The sequence below is a fragment of the Labeo rohita genome, chromosome 10 (genome assembly GCF_022985175.1).
Source record: "Labeo rohita strain BAU-BD-2019 chromosome 10, IGBB_LRoh.1.0, whole genome shotgun sequence".
Lineage (NCBI taxonomy): Eukaryota > Metazoa > Chordata > Actinopteri > Cypriniformes > Cyprinidae > Labeo > Labeo rohita.
In genome coordinates, this window is record NC_066878.1 from 1,046,676 (window position 1) to 1,066,723 (window position 20,048).

At 37.8% G+C, this 20,048-nt stretch overlaps 3 protein-coding genes and 1 long non-coding RNA gene across 5 annotated transcripts; 2 read left to right on the top strand and 2 right to left on the bottom strand.

Annotated features, from left to right (window-relative positions):
• Positions 1-820: 820 nt before the first annotated feature.
• trim69 (tripartite motif containing 69) lies at positions 821-8,942 on the bottom strand. 2 transcript variants are annotated; one of them, XM_051120793.1, is made up of 6 exons: positions 8,306-8,942; positions 8,139-8,234; positions 3,757-3,990; positions 3,062-3,084; positions 2,856-2,974; positions 821-1,990 (listed from the first exon to the last, which is right to left on the bottom strand). In XM_051120793.1, the coding sequence occupies exons 1-6, from the start codon at positions 8,825-8,827 to the stop codon at positions 1,446-1,448; spliced, it is 1,539 nt and encodes a 512-aa protein (XP_050976750.1). In that variant the 5' UTR covers positions 8,828-8,942; the 3' UTR covers positions 821-1,445. The 2 variants fall into 2 exon arrangements, with proteins under 2 accessions (XP_050976750.1, XP_050976751.1); XM_051120794.1 differs by having other exon boundaries at positions 2,856-2,971; positions 8,306-8,941.
• A 3,045-nt stretch (positions 8,943-11,987) lies between these two features.
• Positions 11,988-14,831, top strand: pcna (proliferating cell nuclear antigen). The gene is made up of 6 exons (XM_051120822.1): positions 11,988-12,492; positions 13,060-13,157; positions 13,656-13,723; positions 13,808-14,002; positions 14,091-14,214; positions 14,319-14,831. The coding sequence occupies exons 1-6, from the start codon at positions 12,272-12,274 to the stop codon at positions 14,393-14,395; spliced, it is 783 nt and encodes a 260-aa protein (XP_050976779.1). The 5' UTR covers positions 11,988-12,271; the 3' UTR covers positions 14,396-14,831.
• A 1,311-nt stretch (positions 14,832-16,142) lies between these two features.
• Positions 16,143-16,944, top strand: LOC127171898 (uncharacterized). The gene is made up of 3 exons (XR_007828573.1): positions 16,143-16,227; positions 16,696-16,744; positions 16,830-16,944. It is a non-coding gene; the product is annotated as an uncharacterized LOC127171898 (long non-coding RNA).
• On the bottom strand, positions 16,302-19,942 carry LOC127171851 (GTPase IMAP family member 8). Its single transcript, XM_051120792.1, has 6 exons — positions 19,867-19,942; positions 18,973-19,573; positions 18,792-18,856; positions 17,434-18,010; positions 17,308-17,351; positions 16,302-17,164 (listed from the first exon to the last, which is right to left on the bottom strand). Exons 1-6 carry the CDS (start codon positions 19,874-19,876, stop codon positions 16,530-16,532), a joined length of 1,932 nt encoding a protein of 643 aa, XP_050976749.1. The 5' UTR covers positions 19,877-19,942; the 3' UTR covers positions 16,302-16,529.
• Between the last annotated feature and the right edge of the window lie 106 nt (positions 19,943-20,048).

Consider the following 20,048-nt stretch of genomic DNA (forward strand, 5'->3'; position numbering starts at 1 on the left):
GTCGAGTTATTTACTCTGTAATTGCAGGGCTTTTGTATTACTACATTCATAACCATCAATATAGCTAAGATTTTAGTTGTGTAAGTGGGACCCCACCGGGCAAAATACAGTCAGATCAGAGTTACTCATTGTGTGGTGTAAGTTTCCTATTTCATGAATTACTTGTTGTCACTGTGTCTAATTATAAAGTTGAAAAACAAGGGATTTGGCGTGGGTCTAATTATTTTTACTCTGCAGCTCCTAGAAACGAGACGCTGATTCAGTCAGTCAGCGTGGGTACTCCTCCATCTTTCCGTGTGGGCTTACGGAGCGCGTTAAGAGTACAATTGCACCCCCTTGTGGTTACTGATGATACTTGCATGCATCTTATGAAGCCTTGAGGCAGGAAAGATTTTGTTAAACCTTAACCAGACAGTAAAAACGAAGCAAAAGCCTTTTGTTTATAGTTTTTAATAAATTCTTTCATGAATTGTACATGCTTGTATAAAAATGTTATAAAATCATTAGGCTTGTAGATTTTAGACTAAAGTGCCCATCATCCTTTGACTAAAAAGCCTGATGTGATTTATCACCCTGATAGCACACGTACATCACAGAGATGTCTATTTGACGTCTGCATTTACATCTGCAAGACGTCCTTTTTTTTTTCCAGATCAAGTGATCTTGAGTGTGTTTTACATATATATTTTCTCTTTTTCTGCAGGATTTGAATGAGAACCAAGTTTGTTTTTGCACAGAAGCCTAGTTTTAAGCTTCTGTAAGTCTAAGTTTGCACTGGTGCCATTAACCTGAACCTGAATTTTGCTGTTTACAGCATTGAGGTCTGAAGTACAGCTGTTAGCATTCCGACTGTGGCAGTGGAAGTATGCTTGTGGTCATCTGTGCTCACTAATAACTCTGTTATATTGAAAGCAGCCAACAGAGGAAAATATAAGTCTGTTTTAATGGTTTTAAGATCCTCTAATAAGAACCAGTCAATGGTTAAACAAATACTGTAATATACTGAAATTCTTCTGATGATATGTAGCTTAAAATACACAGCCAATTAGCTGTCAATGGAGAAAAAGGTGTAGTTACGACCATGTACCAGCAGGGGCTGGCTGGACCATGCTGACCAGACAAATCCTCACCCCTTTGTTTATAAAACCTAGAAATATCACAGAAACGTGTAGAATATTTGATATCTACCAGGTAAGGGGGTAACTTATGCTTGGTAGCTTTAATGTGGGAAAGGGTCATAAGCCATAGTTTCCATCCGTTTTTGAAGACTTGGTTTCATTTTCCATGTGCCTCCACTAACCCACTGGTATGATAAGACGGTATTTTTTTTCCTATGTCTTTTCTAAAATAGCTTAACTTAAAATATCCAGGTCCAGCCTGGTGTTTTATATATATATATATGTAAAAGAAATATTAATATCATGAACGAAGAAAATAACAAAAATTCAGATTTTAGGTAAGAATACTTTTAGAGGCTCATTTTCATGCACTTTATCCAAGAAGCCCAGGTTAAAATAAGGGTAGAGGGTCTCGGTGAAGGTGTCCTTGAAGGTGTAGAGGTGCGTCATGCTCTCGGCATTGTAGAAGGACACCAGGCCTCTCTTGTAGTCCAGATACACGCCGATCCTCGCCAGCGGCTCCTCCAAAGACAGCAATGTCGGCGGAGATGTCCCGGCCATATACTGAACTCCATACGATAGTGAGAGCGTCCAGAAGCCATTGGCAGGCATGGTATTGATCACGCCTTTTCTCGTGACAGATTCACGAGCGACTCCTACGGTCCACACGGTGCTGCTGTACACCTCCACCTCCCAGTAGTGCCGGCCTTTAGTGAACCCTTGACTGCCCAAAAGAGACAGCGCTGCGTTGAATCGCTGTGGATTGTCCTGCACCGCATTGTTGAAGGTCTGGTAGCGCACACAGGTGAGCGAAGATGTGAGACTGAGCCAGGGGTTGGCTGTTTTGGAGTTGAATGTGATGGCTGAGGGAACTTGAAGGGTAACAATGTAGTAGTTAGTGTATGCATCCCAGAAATTTGCTAAAAAAAATTATTCTTGAACAGAACATATTTTGAAAAATGTTGAGCATTAGATCACGTTCACAAATGGATCCTCTGCAGTGAATGGGTGCCGTCAGTTCAAACATCTGATAAAAACATCACAATAATCCACAAGTAATCCACACAACTCCAGTCAATCAGTGCCTTGTGAAGTGAAAAGCTGCATGATTGTAAGAAAAAAAAAAATTCTTTCTTCAAACCAACGTTTGACTAAATTATGAATCTATAATATATAATAATACTTTATTTTGGATTTGGGTCTGGTATTTTGGCCGTGAGAGATGGTTAAGTCTAAAATGTTTTTATGATAGATTTGTTTCTTAAAAACATGCAGAATTTCACTTCACAAGATGTGAAATGATGTACTGGAGTCATGTGGATTAATTGTGGATTATTGTGATGTTTTTATCAGTTGTTTGGACTCATTCTGACGGCACCCATTCACTGCAGAGGAATCCACTGCTGAGCGGAGGACGCTATGCTAAATGTCTTCAAATCTGTTTTGATGAAAAAACTACATCTTGGATGGCCTGAGAGTAAAAAATTTTCAGCATTTTTGGTTATTTGAATTAGTCCGTTTTATTTTTATGCATTTTACACAGCATGATTCAACATTTGAAAATTTGTACTTAAAGGGTTACTCTGCCCCGTAATGAATTTGTTTTGTCATTAATCACTTACCCCCATGCTTTTACGGGTTTGGAACGACATGGGGGTAAGTGATTAAAGACAACATTTTTATTTTGGCATGGCGTAACCTTTTAAGTTCATTTTTCATTTAGGATCATTCTCAAACCTGGATAGATGCTTCCCTTCAGTGACTTCCACACTCTGTACTGCAGGGGCCCGGCGAAGCGGCCCTCACACAGTCTGGGCGGGGTCAGTGCCGGCTTCTCAAACTTCGGTGGCTGCCTGCTTGAAACAACACAAGCCCAGACACAAAAACAATTCAAGCACTTCCTCATGAAAATATTAAATGTAACAGATCCAGAAGTCTCTCACCTTTGAAGCAGGCCCTTTATACTCTGCAAAAAAGACAGGAAAAGGGGGATTGATGAAATTGGCTCAGTTCGAGAGGCAGGCACAGAAGTTTTCCGCATGAGATCAGTGTTTAAAACTAAGCTACACCTCCTTTTTTTTCATCTGCGACTCTGGAAAATCCCCTTGTGCTGCACTAATGGCATTATCTTCCTATTGCAAGGGTGAGATCATTACATTTGTATCCTGTGTGGACCCAAGTGATATCCCACAGAGCTTTCTGTTAGCAGTTAACTATTTAAATGATCATTTTAGATATATTATAAATAATATATATTTTCTTTTCAGATCCTAAATGCCTAGTTTTTACATCATTAATACATCTTTTAACATTTAAAGAAATGAAGAAGAATCAAGAATCTATTTTTATGTGTTTATGTCTTTCATTAAAAAGCACATTCACACTGAGAGCAAATCACTGGAGGTCAGCAGGCTGCTGTGCAACTGACTATAAGTAGGCATCGTAATATTCTCCTCTACTACAGTATCCAACTGTATCTGGTGCTGGGTTACACAAGCGTCACTGTCTGCACAACCACTGCCAACAATCTGATGCTCTAGTTTGGCCTCAAATCACCACCTCCCAATGAAAATAAATGTCTTTTGGTCCCTTTGGTTTTACAGATATCTGTCAGTGTGACGTGTGGCTTTGTACTCACCCTGAGTAGAGTGTAAGGATCCTGTTCGCTGAGCTTGTCCTCGATGTCGTTCACAGCTCTGCGCAGGCGTGATATTTCCACGCTGAGCAGGGCCTTGTGCTCATCCAGCCTTATCAGCTCTCGACGTTCCTCCGTCTTCAGCTTGACCTGCAGGAGTTTCTCTTCCTGATACAGGAACTGATGAAGTTCGCTGAACTGTGCCTCGATTCTCTGCTTCAGGTCTGCAGTGTGGTCCTGGGTAGAAAAACAAGAGAATGTGAGGTGATGTTCTGCATTAGAGTTGGAATTCAGCTTGCATTTTGACACAGAATACTTTAGAAAAAAATGTATTGAAATTGAATGGATAATGAAAAATGGCTTTTTTTTTAGCAGAATGGAGCCTAATTTGTTCTTTTTTGTTTTTGGTGAATCTTAAAGAAGTAGTCAACCTCCAGAACAAAAATGTACAGATAATGTACTCACCCCCTTGTCATCTAAGATGTTCATGTCTTTTTTTTTTTTCTTCAGTCGTAAAGAAATTATGTTTTTTGAGGAAAACATTTCAGGATTTTTCTCCATATAATGGACTGCTATGGTGCCCTGGTTTTGAACTTTCAAAATGCAGTTTAAATGCAGCTTCAAACGATCCCAAATGCGGTTGTAAACAATCCCAGCCGAGGAAGAAGGGTCTTATCTAGTGAAACAATCGGTTATTTTCATAAAAATAATACAATTTATATACTTTTTAATCTCAAACGCTCGTCTTGTCTTGCTCTCCCTGAACTCTGTGTATTCTGCCTCAAGACAGTTAGGGTATGTCGAAAAACTCCAATCATATTTTCTCCCTTAACTTCAAAAATCATTTCAAAACAAAACCGGAAAAAAAACAGGCAGAGTGAGACAAGACAAGTGTTTGACATTAAAAAGTAAATTGTATTATTTTTATGAAAATAACAGATCATTTCACAAGATGGCTGGGATACAACCACATTTGGAATTGTTTGAAGCTGCATTTAAGCTGCATTTTGGAAGTTCAAAATCAGGGCACCATACCAGTCCATTATATGGAGAAAAATCCTGAAATGTTTCCCTCAAAAAGCATAATTTCTTTATGGCTGAAGAAAGAAAGGCATGGACATCTTGAATGACAAGGGGTGAGTACATCATCTGTCAATTTTTGTTCTGGAAGTGGACTTCTCCTTTAAGCACTGATGAATCACTGAAAAAAAATTATAACAATAATAAAATAAAAATTGTAGCGGCAAGGAACGATTACCAGGATTTAAATGCTTTAAGGTATTTAAGCACATATAAAAAGGACATTGCATGTTATTTAGCAAGCCTGTACCTACCTAAATCAATGATTTTAAAAAGTATTTTTAATACACGTAATTTACCATAGAAATATGATGTTTTTGACATTTATGACTGTTATAGCAGCAGCTGTGGTCCAATTTCCCATGCTTGTTTAGAATCACCTGTCGCATGTGCTCACCAGGTTTCATGAAGTTTTGAGTTTTTGTTTAGGCTTTATAGGCTTTTAAGTATCTTCGGACAGACCCCTTTTCTAAATGACCCCATTATAGTTTCCCAAAAGGTAAGGATTTTTTAATTATTATTATTATTATTTATTTATTATTTATTTATATTATTATTATTTATTTATCATTATTAACCTAAAGAGTCCAGAGAATTGCACAGCTGTGTTTTTTTTCCAGATTGAGTAAAAAAAAAAATAGGACTAATTCAAAAGTAGGTTTTTTACATCCTCTCAATCATTTAACAAATGGTTTGATTGACAGCAGAAGTTCTAGAGGCAAAGTTGTTTAGAATGAATGAGGAGGTCTATCTTTTGATACAAAGATTGTGCGTATGTGTGCAAAAATGTGCAATATACATTTACGCATTTGACAAATGTAATATCGCCCACCCACTGGCCAATTTATTTCAAATTTCTCACAGCCCTTTAGAGCCGTGAGTCAAATAGGCCCACCAAGTTTCATTCCGATCTGCCTCCGTTAACCTTGTCTAATAGGTGCTCAAAGTTCACTGGTCCATGTTTTTTGAGATACGCAAATGTCCTTATAGACACTTGTGGCACTTTGGACCAAGACCTTACGAACTGATTTTTACATTGATAGGATAGTTTAATAAAATAAATAGTTTCATAGTTATGGCCGTTATGTTTTTTTTCCCCTCTTATAGCGCCACCAAGTGGCCAAGCTCCGCAACTTTTTTCATATGACCTCAGATTTAGCTTACATATGTGTTGTGAATTTGGCAAAGATATTCCATTCAAAAGTTACAGCCATTTTAGTAAAGGCGGGCCTGCCCCTTTCAAACGTTTTGGCGAATGTTGAAAGTTAAACTTTTTTTGGACAATTATTGATATTCACTCTCCAGAGAAATGGTTTGGTTCTAATTGGTGAAAAACAAATTACCAAATGGGTGAAGGACAAATGTGATTCCAGCAACAAAAGACACTTGAGCCTGCGACAAACGGTTTAGGAGTTATGAGCGATTGCGAACTTTTGATCACTGTAGAGTCCCCCGTCAGGCCGACTGGGGTGAGCCTTGGTGATGTTGTAGACGGTGAGAGTACTACCATCCCTCCAAGTCTCTACGACTTATGGTTTGGTCTGCATGATCAGTTTTACGTGGAGATTGCTGATCCTTGGCCATTCTAACAATTACAATAGGGTTTCAGCGTTAACACCTAATAAAATAAAAAATAAAAAATAAAAGTGTAAAGAGTGACAGATGGTATTTACGCTAAGTGCAAATATCAAAAGATTGTATTAACACTATTTAAAAAAAAAGAAGTATTTTCTTGTAATAATAATAGTTGCATGCTGTTTATACTACTTGGTACAAACAGTGGCAGATATCTGCACCTCAGTATTGCAGTACATTATAAAACAGCGTGTAATAATAACGTACTGTGTAAATTATAACTTTTCTTAAAATTAAGAATAAAGCCCTCCCCATATCTAACCATAACCGATAAACACCTGTGAGGCATGTTATTTTCCACTTTTTGATCATTTCCTTCATTTTTTATTTCAGATAAATGCCTTTCTGTGATATGTGATGTGAAAAGGGTTAACTTTACTACCTATGCCACCAGAGCTGCTATTTAGTGGGTGTCTTTTGGACTGCTGTCTAACCCTAACACATGTTGGGGGGTGGAAATGGTATAAATAGCCTCTTCACACACACACACACACACACACACACACACAAAAAAAACTATGACCTGTTCACTGAAAGGTACTTTAAGGGACTTAAAATGGTTGTTCTTATGGCATCACTGCAAAAACACTCTTTTGGAACCTTCCCTGGTGAAAAAAACCAGCATATGCTGGTCCTTTGCTGGTTTATGCTGGTCCTTAACCAGCAACAGGTGGTTTCACCAGGGTTTATTTATTTTATCACTGTCAATCTTTGGGATTGACCACCGCATTTACTTAGTCTCGAAATGTCCCATTCACACAGCAGCTTACAGTCGCTTTTCGAATACCGTCTATATCAGAGGTTTCAAACTCAGTTCCTGGAGGGCCGAAGCCCTGCAGAGTTTTGTTCCAACCTTGCTCCAACACACATTCTATGCAGTTTTCATTAAGCCTGAAGGACTTCATTAGTTGGATCAGGTGTGTTTAATTAGGGTTGCATCTAAACTCTGCAGGGCTGCGGCCCTCCAGGACCGGAGTTTGACACCCCTGGTCTATATGAATGTGCAACAGGAGTCAAGCCTGTATTCCTTACAAGTAACCATAGCAACAGAGACCAAAGCAATATCAAAGATGGCGACGTCCGTAAAACTGAAAGTATTACCAGTTTCTGACATGACTTAAGTCCAATCTAGCCGTGAATTCATCAGTCAAATCGACAGCAGCTTTTAAAATTAAGTGAAGAGCGAAGCATTTGAGCCACGCGAAGAACGCAAAACTGACGGGAGGAAGCGGCTCCGGTGGAGACTGGACATAAAACTTTCAGATGACACACAGCTCATTTTTACGTAACTGTAAGTTACTGAAACCACAAATTAAAATTACGCAGCACATGGTAGGTGCGCAATTGTGCGGCAGAGCGGCTCTCTCATACTATATGACGGAAGGACAACTAATTGACCAGTTCTGTTCCGTTCACACAGCGTGTGTGTTTCAATAACGCGGTTGAGTTCTTGAGTTCGGTTATAGAGTACGGTTGTTGCACCCGTAAATAACTGTACTGTGTGTGAATGTAACCGTATTAAGGACTCAAATACGATATTAACAACCTATTCTGCTGCTGTGTGAACATGGCCATATACTTTTGAACCTACAAGTTAAACTCAAGAATTTAGATGATTGGGCTTTTCCAGTTAAGAGCTAGAGTGTGCATGAGGTTTAGTTTCTTCTTACCTTCAGTTTCTTCACCTCCTCTTCAGTCACTTTCTCACACTCTAAGGCAGTGTTGAGCTCCTTTTGAAGAGCATTTGCTGAAGTGGTTAGAGAAGCCTGTTCAACACAAACACAATTAACTTTCAGCTGAGCTGCAGGAAGTAAGTAACCATGTTTTTGATTCTTACCCGATATCTCTTCTGTGCATCTTGCACGCACACCAGCGTGTGAGCCCGGTGATCCTGCGAGATCCCGCACACCAGACACACCAGCTCCTGGTCTTCCTCACAATACAGCTTCAGCTCTTCTCTGTGTCGGCTGCAAACTGGGGTCGGAGGAACTGTCTCTACTGACAACCCGGTCAGCCGACCCCCACTTTCCTCAATCCCCTGGCAGTAGCTCTCCACGATGTTGGCCACAATGCGGTTGGGTCGGTAGCTCTGGCCTGGAAAGACTTTCCTGCACTGAGGACAAGAACCAGATCCTCCCTGGACTTTTCCACGAGGGTTGCTCCAGTAACTCGTAATGCAGGCCTCGCAGAAAGTGTGGTCGCAGGGCAAGGAAACCGGGTGCTTAAACAGGTCCAAGCAGATGGAGCAGGTGAGATCCCTGCTTAGGCGCTGCGCAGAGCTCTTGGACACTCGAGGACTGATTTCAGCCCTTAGTTTTTGCTTGTCCATTTTGTCCTGCGTTGGAAGATTGTTGGACATCTAATGTGATCTCCTGTACTGTTCTTCTCTTTGTCTCTTCTCTCACAGCTCTCTCAGAGATCTGGCCCTGTTTTTCCTGTTGACTATGAAAAAGGATAGGGGGAGCTGAGGGGGCGGCTCTTGTCTCAGGCTTGATCCTGCCAAAAGTTGCCTGGAGTTGCACGTCCCCTCTTCTTTGCTTCAACATGACGTCAGACCTACAGCCAGGAAACCAAGAACCTAGACATGGACTGTTTATTTTTAGAGAAAGTCTCTTCTATGCATTGGTCCCCATGAATTCCATTATAAGAAACTTTATTGCACAAACACTGTAACCTGGTGTTTATCCAAAACCTTTTAATCCCCTCCATATGACTATATGTCAGCACAAACAGCTTTGTGAGTAAAACCAGATGTGCCCTACTTTTTCACGCTTTCTTTTTCGAACTTTCATGAAGAATATAAGCATATTCAAAAGTTCAAAAGCTAGTTTTCTGATGCATATTTATCAAAGTTTGGTCTCCCAACTTCCACCCAGTTATGTTTTAGTATTTTATTTTATTTCTGAATTTAATTTTCTGATGCAGCATTATATTTATCAAAGTTTTGTCTCGCAGCATTATATTTATCAAAGTTACTATTTTTTTAATATTTCATTTTATTTTTAAATAGAAAATTATTTTAATCTGGAAACCACTATTCTCTGTACTTTGTAAGTGCTGTTGTGTTTTCCTTTTAATATTTTCTTTCCAAATTGGAAGGGAATTTTCTGATGCATCATTCAAGTTCTGTCTCACAACTTTTACCCAGATACTTTTTAATATTTAATTTTATTTTTAAATAGAAAAGTGAATATTCTAAATAGAAATGCTACTTTTTTTGCACCCAGCTAGTGTATTTAATTTCAGCCTGAAAAACTACTATTATTCTCTTTAATTGTAAGAACTGTTGAGTTTTTCTGTTTTGCATGTCTGTGTCCTTAATAAAACTATTTTGTTTTCTAACCTGATTGACAGTGAAGTGAACTTTGATCCGTTATTACAAAAACTAAATTGTCATTTAGTATAATTTTAGTAAATTATACTAATTTTTAGATAAATTTTTCACAGTTAGTATTTGAAGATGACTACTAAGACAGTTGTTTATCTAGTTGAAAGTGCCACTGTGGTCTGCACATGCCTGCAGCAGTGGCTGCAGTAATCTCAAGGGACTGCAAACCAAAAAAAAAAGCATGGACTTGAACTCCCTCCCCATGTTCCCCAGGACTGCTCGGCCTACGCTTCCTTCCTGTTCGTTCGGTATTGTTAAGGTTCATTTCCATATATCCTGCCCTTCTTTCAAGTTCCCAGAAAAAAAGATGCTGCTACAGCTATAATTTAATACAGAGAAGAATAGCCAAACGGATGTTTGAGTAAACATAGATAGTTGTGGAGTGTCTCTTGGGAAACACAAAGTCAAAGTCTTGAGGGCTCAGAGTGACTCAGAAATGGGTTTTAGGTCAGCACTGCAGTGGTGGTATCGCAATCTTCACAGGAAACTTGGCAGTCACGATAGGGGCTTTTAAATCAGACTCTTACAGTTGTTTACTAGCATTGGGAAATTCCACCCCACTTCAACTGGGTGGGTTCAGGAGTTTTGGGGCTAAAGTGGGAAAATCTGAAACCCGGACTATAGGAACCAGCTGGTAAGCCCTGTGGTTGAGGGTTCTGCCTGCAAGATGGGACAGTGAGTGAATTGTTCATGTGAGATTCGTGAGTCACCATTTGAACCCATTCCATGGATGTTATCATGCACATCTGAACAGATGCTCTTATATTCTTTACTCTGTGTGTGTTAGAACATGCTATGGAGGAATGCTTATATATACACAATTTGAGGTCATGCTGTAGATTGCTTCCAGCACTTAAGAATGCGACATGTTTCAAAGTGTTACACAGTTAATCTATTTTTATATAATATAATTATATAAATATAATAATTTTTAATATAATTATTATACATACAATTATTATTATACACTTTTAATACTTTGTATGACTTAAATATATTTATTAAGTATGACTTATGATTATATGGTTATATTATGATATATATATATATATATATATATATATATATATATATATATATATATATATGTAACTATTCGCAATTTAATGCAAAGCTAATATGCAAATTTATTATAAACACTGGAACCAGCTGTGATGCTTAATATTTTTTTTTTTTTGGAACCTGGGATACTTTTTTAAGTATTCTTCTGAATAAAAAGTTAACAAGAACAGCATTTATTCAAAATATAAATCTTTTCTAACAATATAAGTCTTGACTATAATATAGGTCGCTTTTTTTTTATTTATCAGTTTAACACATCCTTGCTGAATAAAAGTATTAATTTCTTTCAAAGAAAGAAAGAAAGAAAAAATGTACTGACCCCAAACTTTGAACGATAGTGTATATTGTTACAAAATATTTCTTTTTTTAAATAAATGCTGTTCTTTGTAATCTTTTATTCATCAGATAACCCACAAAAAAAGTATCACAGGTTTCACAGGTTTCAACAAGGCAGCCTTTTTGCACTTTGTGTAAAAAGACACTCTGTTAATTAAAAGGCAACAGACTACAAAAAATGGCATATACTCCAGTAATTATTTTCTGGAGGAGGACGAGAGGACCCACCCACATTTATTTAGCTTCCGATGCCCATGTCTTGACTGCAAGAACAGCAACAGAACTGCAAGGCAAACAATTTTGGCTCAAATGAATAATTAACGTTGGAAATTGTGCCCTCTTGTGGCCACATGCTGTACTTTAAAATTGTCAATATTTATTTGTCACATTGCAGGGGGCTTAAATTAGACAGACCAGATAGATAGATAGAAACAAATAAATGTTGTATATTTTACATATAGCCTACACCCAGATATTAATGTCCTATGTAGGATTTTTATTACATTTCAGCCTTTGTTTCTCCTAAATGTTGTCTCCAAATTTTATTTTTAGTAATTTCAGGTCCGTTTTAAACATTCAATTAAACAGTTTTTTAAAGTGATTTCTAATGTTTTCTTTGTTTACTGATTTGACAAAGCACGAGCTCACACTGCAATCAACCAAAAGATTATGAAATGGCGCCCTCTTGTGGTCAGTGGCTGCACTTCCGTCCATGTTCCAGGAGGAGTCCAGCGTCAGAGGAAATGACGAAGGCAAGAGTTGGCCAGTTTATGAAAGTCCCAGCAAAAGCGCGCGCAGTTACATTCAGGTCCTCGAGAGAAGAGAAGACAGGACAGAGACACCTGTGTTTCTTTTAGAGTCTTTGGATTTGTACGTGCTAGCGCTAAAATACTTTGATAGTCTAAGATTACTGCGTTCCTGCACTTTAAGACAAGCAGAAAGCTAGGCCGCGCTTGTGTCATAACAGGAATTAGATAACTTTTTTTCTTTTCTCCTGCCATAAAAAAAAGAAGCACAATGTTTGAGGCACGTCTCGTTCAAGGATCAATCCTTAAGAAGGTTCTGGAGGCTCTGAAAGACCTCATCACCGAAGCCTGCTGGGATGTCAGCTCCTCGGGCATCTCTCTGCAGAGCATGGATTCATCTCATGTGTCCCTGGTGCAGCTCACGCTCCGAAGTGATGGGTTCGACTCCTACCGCTGCGACAGAAACCTGGCCATGGGTGTCAATTTGAGCAGGTACTGATGGAAATGATGCGAGCTTATTTATTTGTTACTTATTACTTGTTATTTGCCATGTAACCGCTTGGAGTGTGAAAGCTGGACATGTCTGTTCATGCCCAGCTGCCCGAGTCAAAAGGAGCCCGCCATTTGTAAGATGCATAAGTGTGTTTTGTTCCTTTCGTGATTATTAATATTATTGAAATGCAGTTTTAATGTGTCCCAAATAATTGCGGTTCAAAAAACGTCTAGAAGTATTTGGCGCGTAGAACGTTTCCTGCATTCTCCCCTCACTGCTGGGCGTGACGTCATTTACCCGCGCTCAAGCTGGTTGGCGCGAAAAAGAGCCGGGTTGCTGAATGACAATATGGCTTTGCAGTCACACAATAGAAACTTGATCAGAAGAGACGTAAATCAAAATTTAAACTAACAAGCGAAGAAGCATTGCTATAATAAGTGTTTTAAAATTGTGTTTTGTTTTTTAAGCCTTAATTAATTGGATTCGGAATGTCATTCTACATGCACGTTTCAATAAAAAGTACCAAAACTGAGTATTTTATTCTAATTATTTTTCTTGTTTTCTAGCATGTCAAAGATTCTGAAGTGTGCTGGAAATGAAGATATCATCACACTTAGAGCAGAAGATAATGCAGACTCCTTGGCGCTTGTGTTTGAAACACTCAGTGAGTTTATAACACTTTGTTACATGAGACCGTGGACCACAAAACCAGTCATAAGGGTCAATTTTTTAAAAATCTGAATAAGCTTTTTATTGATGTATGGTTTATTATAGGACAGTATTTGGCCAAGATACAACTATTTGAAAATTTGTAATCTGAGGGTGCAAAAAAATCTAAATATTAATAAAGTCGCCATTAAATTTATCCAAATTAAGTTCTTAGCAATGCATATTAATAATCTAAAATGATGTTTTGATGTATTTATGGTAGGAAATGTACAAAATATTTACATTAGAAAGAAAAATAGATAATTTTTGCTACAAATTTGGCTATTGCTACAAATATACCCGTGCTACTTATGACTGGTTTTGTGCTCCAGGGTCAAGAATTCAAAAGTTATGTTATATAAGCCATATCTATTTTTTCTGTCTGTTTTTATTGATAGTGTGCTATAAATTATAATAGTGAGAGCACTTGCTGAGCTTTTAAATGTGTTTTCAGATCAGGAGAAAGTGTCCGACTATGAGATGAAACTGATGGATCTGGATGTGGAGCAGCTTGGCATTCCAGTAAGACTTATTTTACAGTTTCTGATATGTGTGTGCATATTTTTTGCATTTTCTCCAATGATCATGTTCCGTTCTCTTTTTCAGGAGCAGGAATACAGCTGTGTGGTGAAGATGCCCTCTGGTGAATTTGCCCGTATCTGCAGGGATCTGTCACAGATCGGTGATGCTGTCATGATTTCTTGCGCCAAGGATGGCGTGAAGTTCTCTGCCAGCGGAGAGCTGGGCACAGGCAACATCAAGCTCTCACAGACAAGCAATGTCGACAAGGAGGATGAAGCGGTAACATTCTTTTTACACTGGCAGTTACCAATAAAAGTCAGGTGTGGCAGTTGTGCAGTAATTCACAACTCTGTGCTCTTCCCTACAGGTGACAATTGAGATGAATGAGCCAGTGCAGCTTATTTTTGCATTGAACTACCTGAACTTCTTCACCAAAGCCACTCCTCTGTCCAAGACGGTCACGCTCAGCATGTCTGCAGACATTCCACTAGGTATAAATATTTATATGTATATGTATAATAATTTAATATACCCATATTAAATTGCCATTTGAGTTGAAACAATTGAAATGATTGTCCTTTTTTTCTTTCTGCAGTGGTTGAGTACAAGATTGCAGACATGGGACACATCAAGTACTATCTGGCACCCAAGATTGATGAAGAATCATCCTAAATGCATGTGGAAGACTGAAGTCTGTCATCTGCAGAATTTTGTCCTGCATATCAAATTATTTCAATAGATGTTTTGGGAAAATGCCTTTTACTTCTGTGTCTGCTGTGGTTTCCAGTTCAATGGATTCACAATTCTGTGACCACCTAAGCCATTTTGTATTATTGGCAGATACATGGGCACACTTAAAAGATGGTAGTTTGGTACTTAGCTTTACCAGGCGCTGTGGACTGAGAGTAGAGTTCTTAAAGACAGCATGTACAGGCTCAACTTTGTCTCAGTCTCATTTTCTTAATCTTTGTGCTCTTATCTTCTTTCTTGACTCCATTTCAGGTTTTTGTCCAACTGCTCATTCCAATGTGTAGATAATTGTCTGTAAATATGCTAATTGGACACTGTTCATCCGGTCAACCATTAATAAAACTTTTTGTAATGATGATTTGCTTCTGTGTGTATCTTAATATACTTTATTTAAATATTTCTGATGTTTTTTGTTGTTTTTGAAATATGAGACTAGTACATAACATGTACTAGTAAAATGAAATATTCGAAAAGTATTGATTTCTGTTTGGAACCATGTAAACATAGTTTGGCCACTAGAGGGAGCGAGAGTCACAGAATTTACTGCAGTTTACACAACTTTTCAGAATGGTAAGATTTAACTTGATTTATGAAAGGAAAAGTTAGAGTAACTCTCAGAAATGGTGTTCAAGTGAAACATTTTCATTCGTTAAACAATAAGCTCTTTGCGTTTGTAAGAAGCTCAAGAACTGGTTTGAGTTCTATCTTTAAGTGAATCTGTTCAATAAGTTCTCAACCGATCTGGGAGAGAGGCCTGAAAAATGCAACCCTGAATCATTTGTTCAACGTTTGAGGACATGATTCGGTTCTCGAGTTAACTCAGGCTTGTTGAATATTGTCTGATTTGTAATGATCCGAAAACATATGAGTGAGCTTAAAGCAAAAGCAGTTTTGACTGTACCGAAATTACAACAAATACAATTCTAATAAAACGCAATGAAAATGACAATATGGGCCTACACTTATTTTTTGTGACCCTAAACCACAAAACCAGTCTTAAGCAGCACGGGTATATATGTAGTAATAGCCAAAAATACATTGTATGGGTCAAAATGATCGATGTTTCTTTTAAACAAATCATTAGGATAAAGATCATGTTCCATGAAGGTATTTTGCAAATTTTCTACAGTAAATACATCAAAACTTAATTTTTGCATTGCATTGCTAAGAACTTTATCTGGACCAATTTAAAAGCGATTTTCTCAATATTTAGATTTTTTTTTGTAAGGGGTATATTTGTAGCAAAAGCCAACTGTACATTGGGTCAAAATGATCTATTTTTCTTTTATGACAAAAATCATTAGAAGTAAAGATCATGTTCAATGAAGATATTTTGTCAGTTTCCTGGCCTAAATATGTCAAAACTTAATTTTTAATTAATAATATGCATAAGAACTTCATTTGGACGTTTTTTTTGCACTCTTAGATTCCAGATTTTCAAATAGTTGTATCTCGGCCAAATAGTGTCCTATCATAACTAACCATACACCAATGGAAAGCTTATTTATTCGGGACTTCACTGAATCATTGATTCAGTTTTGAAAGAATCGATTCGCTATAATGAGCCGATCACTTAACTTTTTGAACTGCGTCATTGCAGCAATGTGGGCGGGGGAAAATGAGGCATCCACATGAAACTAGCATAGCAAACACGTGGTAAGGTTTTGTTTGTTTTTATTTTTTGGGCGGTTTTGTGGTTGCAGGCTTGCTGGCCTGGATATTTGATGTTCTGAAGATTCCCAAAAAAATCATAGGTATGGAGAGATTTATTTTTTAATTACTTGATGAAACTATGGACTCATGTGTGGGGTTTAATGTTTTTATTTACTTTAAATATTTCACGTTCTTTCCAGTACAATCAGGATTATGTATCTGCTGCACAAAGTATTATTAGTGGTTTGCAGTAAATACAGATACAATTAAATATGCTTCTAACAGTCCTTAATATTACACCCTACAGTACACAATTGTAACAACTGTAGACGAACCATAATAAAACTTAAGCATTTTTAAGAAAAGGTTCCCCAGTTACAGCTGTGCACACACACAATTTATCTTACAAGATACTGCATTCTTTGACCTCCTTATGCTTCTTTCCATAATTGTGATGCTTTGCTGTGGGACTGTTTTCCAGCATGTCAGAAATGATCTCCAGAAGTTGTTTCACCTGATGATGGCATTTCTCATTGTTGTTGTTAAATGCACAACATCTTGATTGACAGGTTTTGATCAGTTCCTGAAGTTCTTCGTCACTACCACTGATGTACTCAGGTAAAGTCTTGTTCTTCAGCTTCTCTCTGCCTGTGAAAAGAATTACAGTCTTTAAAGTCACAGCCTCGCCAAACTCTCTCTTCAGGTGTGGGAGAACCTCTCTCTCGCCCTCTGTGAAACGGCCAAGCTGCATAACCAGCAAATACACATCAGGTCCAGGCTGAGCGAGCTCTTTGCACTTCTTTATCTGTTCTTCCTGGTTTTTAAGGTCTTCGTTAAAGAAATCTGGGGTGTCGATAACCCTAATCCTCCTTTCATAAACAGTTTCTTCTGCCATCTTGCACTCTGTTGTTACTGGCACAGAACTGGCATGTGATTCAAAATGTTGTCTTTTTAATATGGTATTTCCTGTAGCACTCTTCCCACATCCTGTCTGTCCCAGCAGCACGATGGTCAAAGGTTTTGGTGGCTGCATCTTAGCTGATGATGTATAATTAGAATTAGTTAGATGATACAGTTTCAGTGCAAAGATACCAAACTGTTATTATCTCCGGGTGTGTATAGGTGACATGTTGTTTAAAAATGTTTTCTAGTTGACTGATTTAACTCAAAGGTTTTGTTACCTGATTTGTTGTGTGCTAGCGATGTCTCAGAACTGCCAGGCATCCTTCAGGAAACGAAAGCGTGATTGATATAGGGGTTTTATGCATATGAATTAAATTCCTGCTGCCCATAACTATATCACCTACCTTGATTCAGGTGTTTGGTTCTTCTGCATGCTTTCCCTGTGTTTTATCAGTTCTTCAAATAATTCACTATTTTTCATGTGTCTATTGTAAACACACACTCTGTTTCCACACTCATTCAGGATGGTTATGTAGTAGTCTTTTTTGAAGTTTGTTGGTCTGTCCATTGAATTTGCAGTTACCCTTCTTTCACCGCTAACCAGCACAATTGTGTTTTCAACCATTTTCTGCCCAAGCTTCTTCTTCAGTTCAGTAAACATCTCCATCTCTTCTTGTGACACCATTCTGTCCTGGAGTACGAGGAGGAACACACGTGGTCCTTCATATGATGGCTTCAGCTCCTTCATACTGTCGGCTTCTGGATCTGATGAGCTTGGTTCATGGAAAATGTCTGGAGTTTTGATAATACAGATTTTCCGGCCACCAACATTATCCACAATCTTCTCACAGCTGACCTTTTCAGGTTGGAAATTCTCTTTTTCAAAAATGATGTTCCCTATCAGACACTTCTTCTTGGTGTTCTTTCCCAGCAGGACCACTGTCATCATGCATTCACCTTCAGATGTGTGGCCAGTTTGTGCTGTTATAAATGTAAACAATTAACCATTTCAAAAATACATGCGTCTTTCACAGTTTAAAGGCAGCTTTTTAGGATATTTTCAATCTTGCAGAATATAATTGTTTTCAAAACATAATAGAACACAATTACTGCACAAAAACCACCCTCAAGTTGTTTCAAACCTGTATGAGTTTCTTTCTTTCTCTTGAACAAGAAGGTATTTTAAAGAATGTTGGTAACTGAACATTTGCTAGAAGCCATTAACTGCCATAGTCTGGAAAGAAAATTACTATGGACGTCAACCTGAAACTGTTTGGTTACCAACATTCTTTAAAATATCTTCTTTTGTGTTCAAAAGATGAAAAGAAATTCACACAGGGTGAGTAAATTTTACATTGAATGTCATGGGGTGACTAACACAGTACCAAATCCATAATTTCTATTTAATGTGTATTTTCATATTTTAGAGGTCTAATGCTATTTCATGCATTCTGACTTATTTACACTGCTAAAGAGTTGGGTTCTCATGCTAAACATGACCAAAGTCAGCATTACCTTAAAGCAAATACACACGTGTGATTTCTGGAAGCCATAAGACAACATTTTAAACTACATTGTGAAAGAAAATGGCAGCCAAAACATTGCCAATTAGCCTAACTTGCATAATTTGATCACTTGACTAGTGTAGATGGATGTAAAAGGCAGGTAGGAAAAAACAGAATGTTGATTTTTTTTTTTTTTTGTCATATTCTTTTAGATGACAGAAAAAAAGTAAGGTTACTGAGAAATTTGTAAGATATACCTTTGCTGTTTTCAGACACCCATGATGCTTTATTTACACGTGACATATCAATCTCCTCATATATCCTGCAGGATTGAGACGATGTTACAAGATAAATTAAAGGCTTAAAGGGATTTACAGTGGCGTGCAGAGATTTTTTTTTTTAATTGATTTGATCACTACTGTCATACGTGTGTCTTACCTTTCAGCAGGTGCGGAGTTGCTTGATTCTTTAACCTGCTTTTCATGTATTCTCTTCCATTCCTCCACTACCTGTTTGGTCAGCTCGTTATCTTTTTTCTCGTCATGAACATACATTCTCTGTCCACACTCATCTAGCAGTTTTTTGAGATTCTCATCAGCTTGGTCATGTGGTTCTCCAGATTTTTTCTCCTGGCTGTTAACTAGCACTACAATAGTATTTTCCACCATTTTCTCTCCAAATTTCACTTTTAGCTGGCTGAACATCTTCATCTTTTTCTGTGAGAGCGGTTTGTTTTGCAGTACCAAAAGAAACACACGTGGCCCAGGATATAGGGGTTTTATCTCCTTTATATTCTCCTCTATATTGCCAGTTTCTCGTTCTGTGTGCGCTTTGAGGAAGAGGTCTGGAGTATTGATGATACAGAACGTATGATTGTCTACTTTTTCTTCAACTCTTGTGCATGTGTCTTTTCCAGCTTTAAAACGCTCTGCTTTTAGTATGGTATTTCCTATCATAAACTTATCATTGCTGTTCTTTCCCAGCAGCACCAATGTGATCTTGTCACCTCCACCAGATTGCTCCACTTTTGCGTTCTCCGCTGTGACATGTCACAAGAATAGTTCATATAACATTTAAAATCTAGCCACGAGTGTATTTTGGATTATGATAACTTGAAACTTTAATCCTTATAAAATTAATTTGCAGTTAACAAATATTTGAAAAGATCCTTCTGTGATCTTGTGATTTATTTTACAAGGCAGAGTTGCAATTGAGCTTGAGTGTCAGATTGATGCCATTATTGCAAACAGTCTTTGACAAGTCAAAGCACTAAAATGTAAAATAATAAATAAATAAATTTGCTACAATGTATTGAAGAAAAGGCTTACTTACGTTGTAACATGCTGACTTGTATTACAAGAAACAAATGATGAGCAGAGTAAGAGTTGAATGTGTCTCTAGCTCTCAATGAGAGTTGTAAATGAAAGTGAAAAATTCACTTGTCTTGAATGTATAAGGACAAAGGGTTTGTCCAAAAAAATCTGGTTTAACACGTTGAGTCACTGGTATGCTAG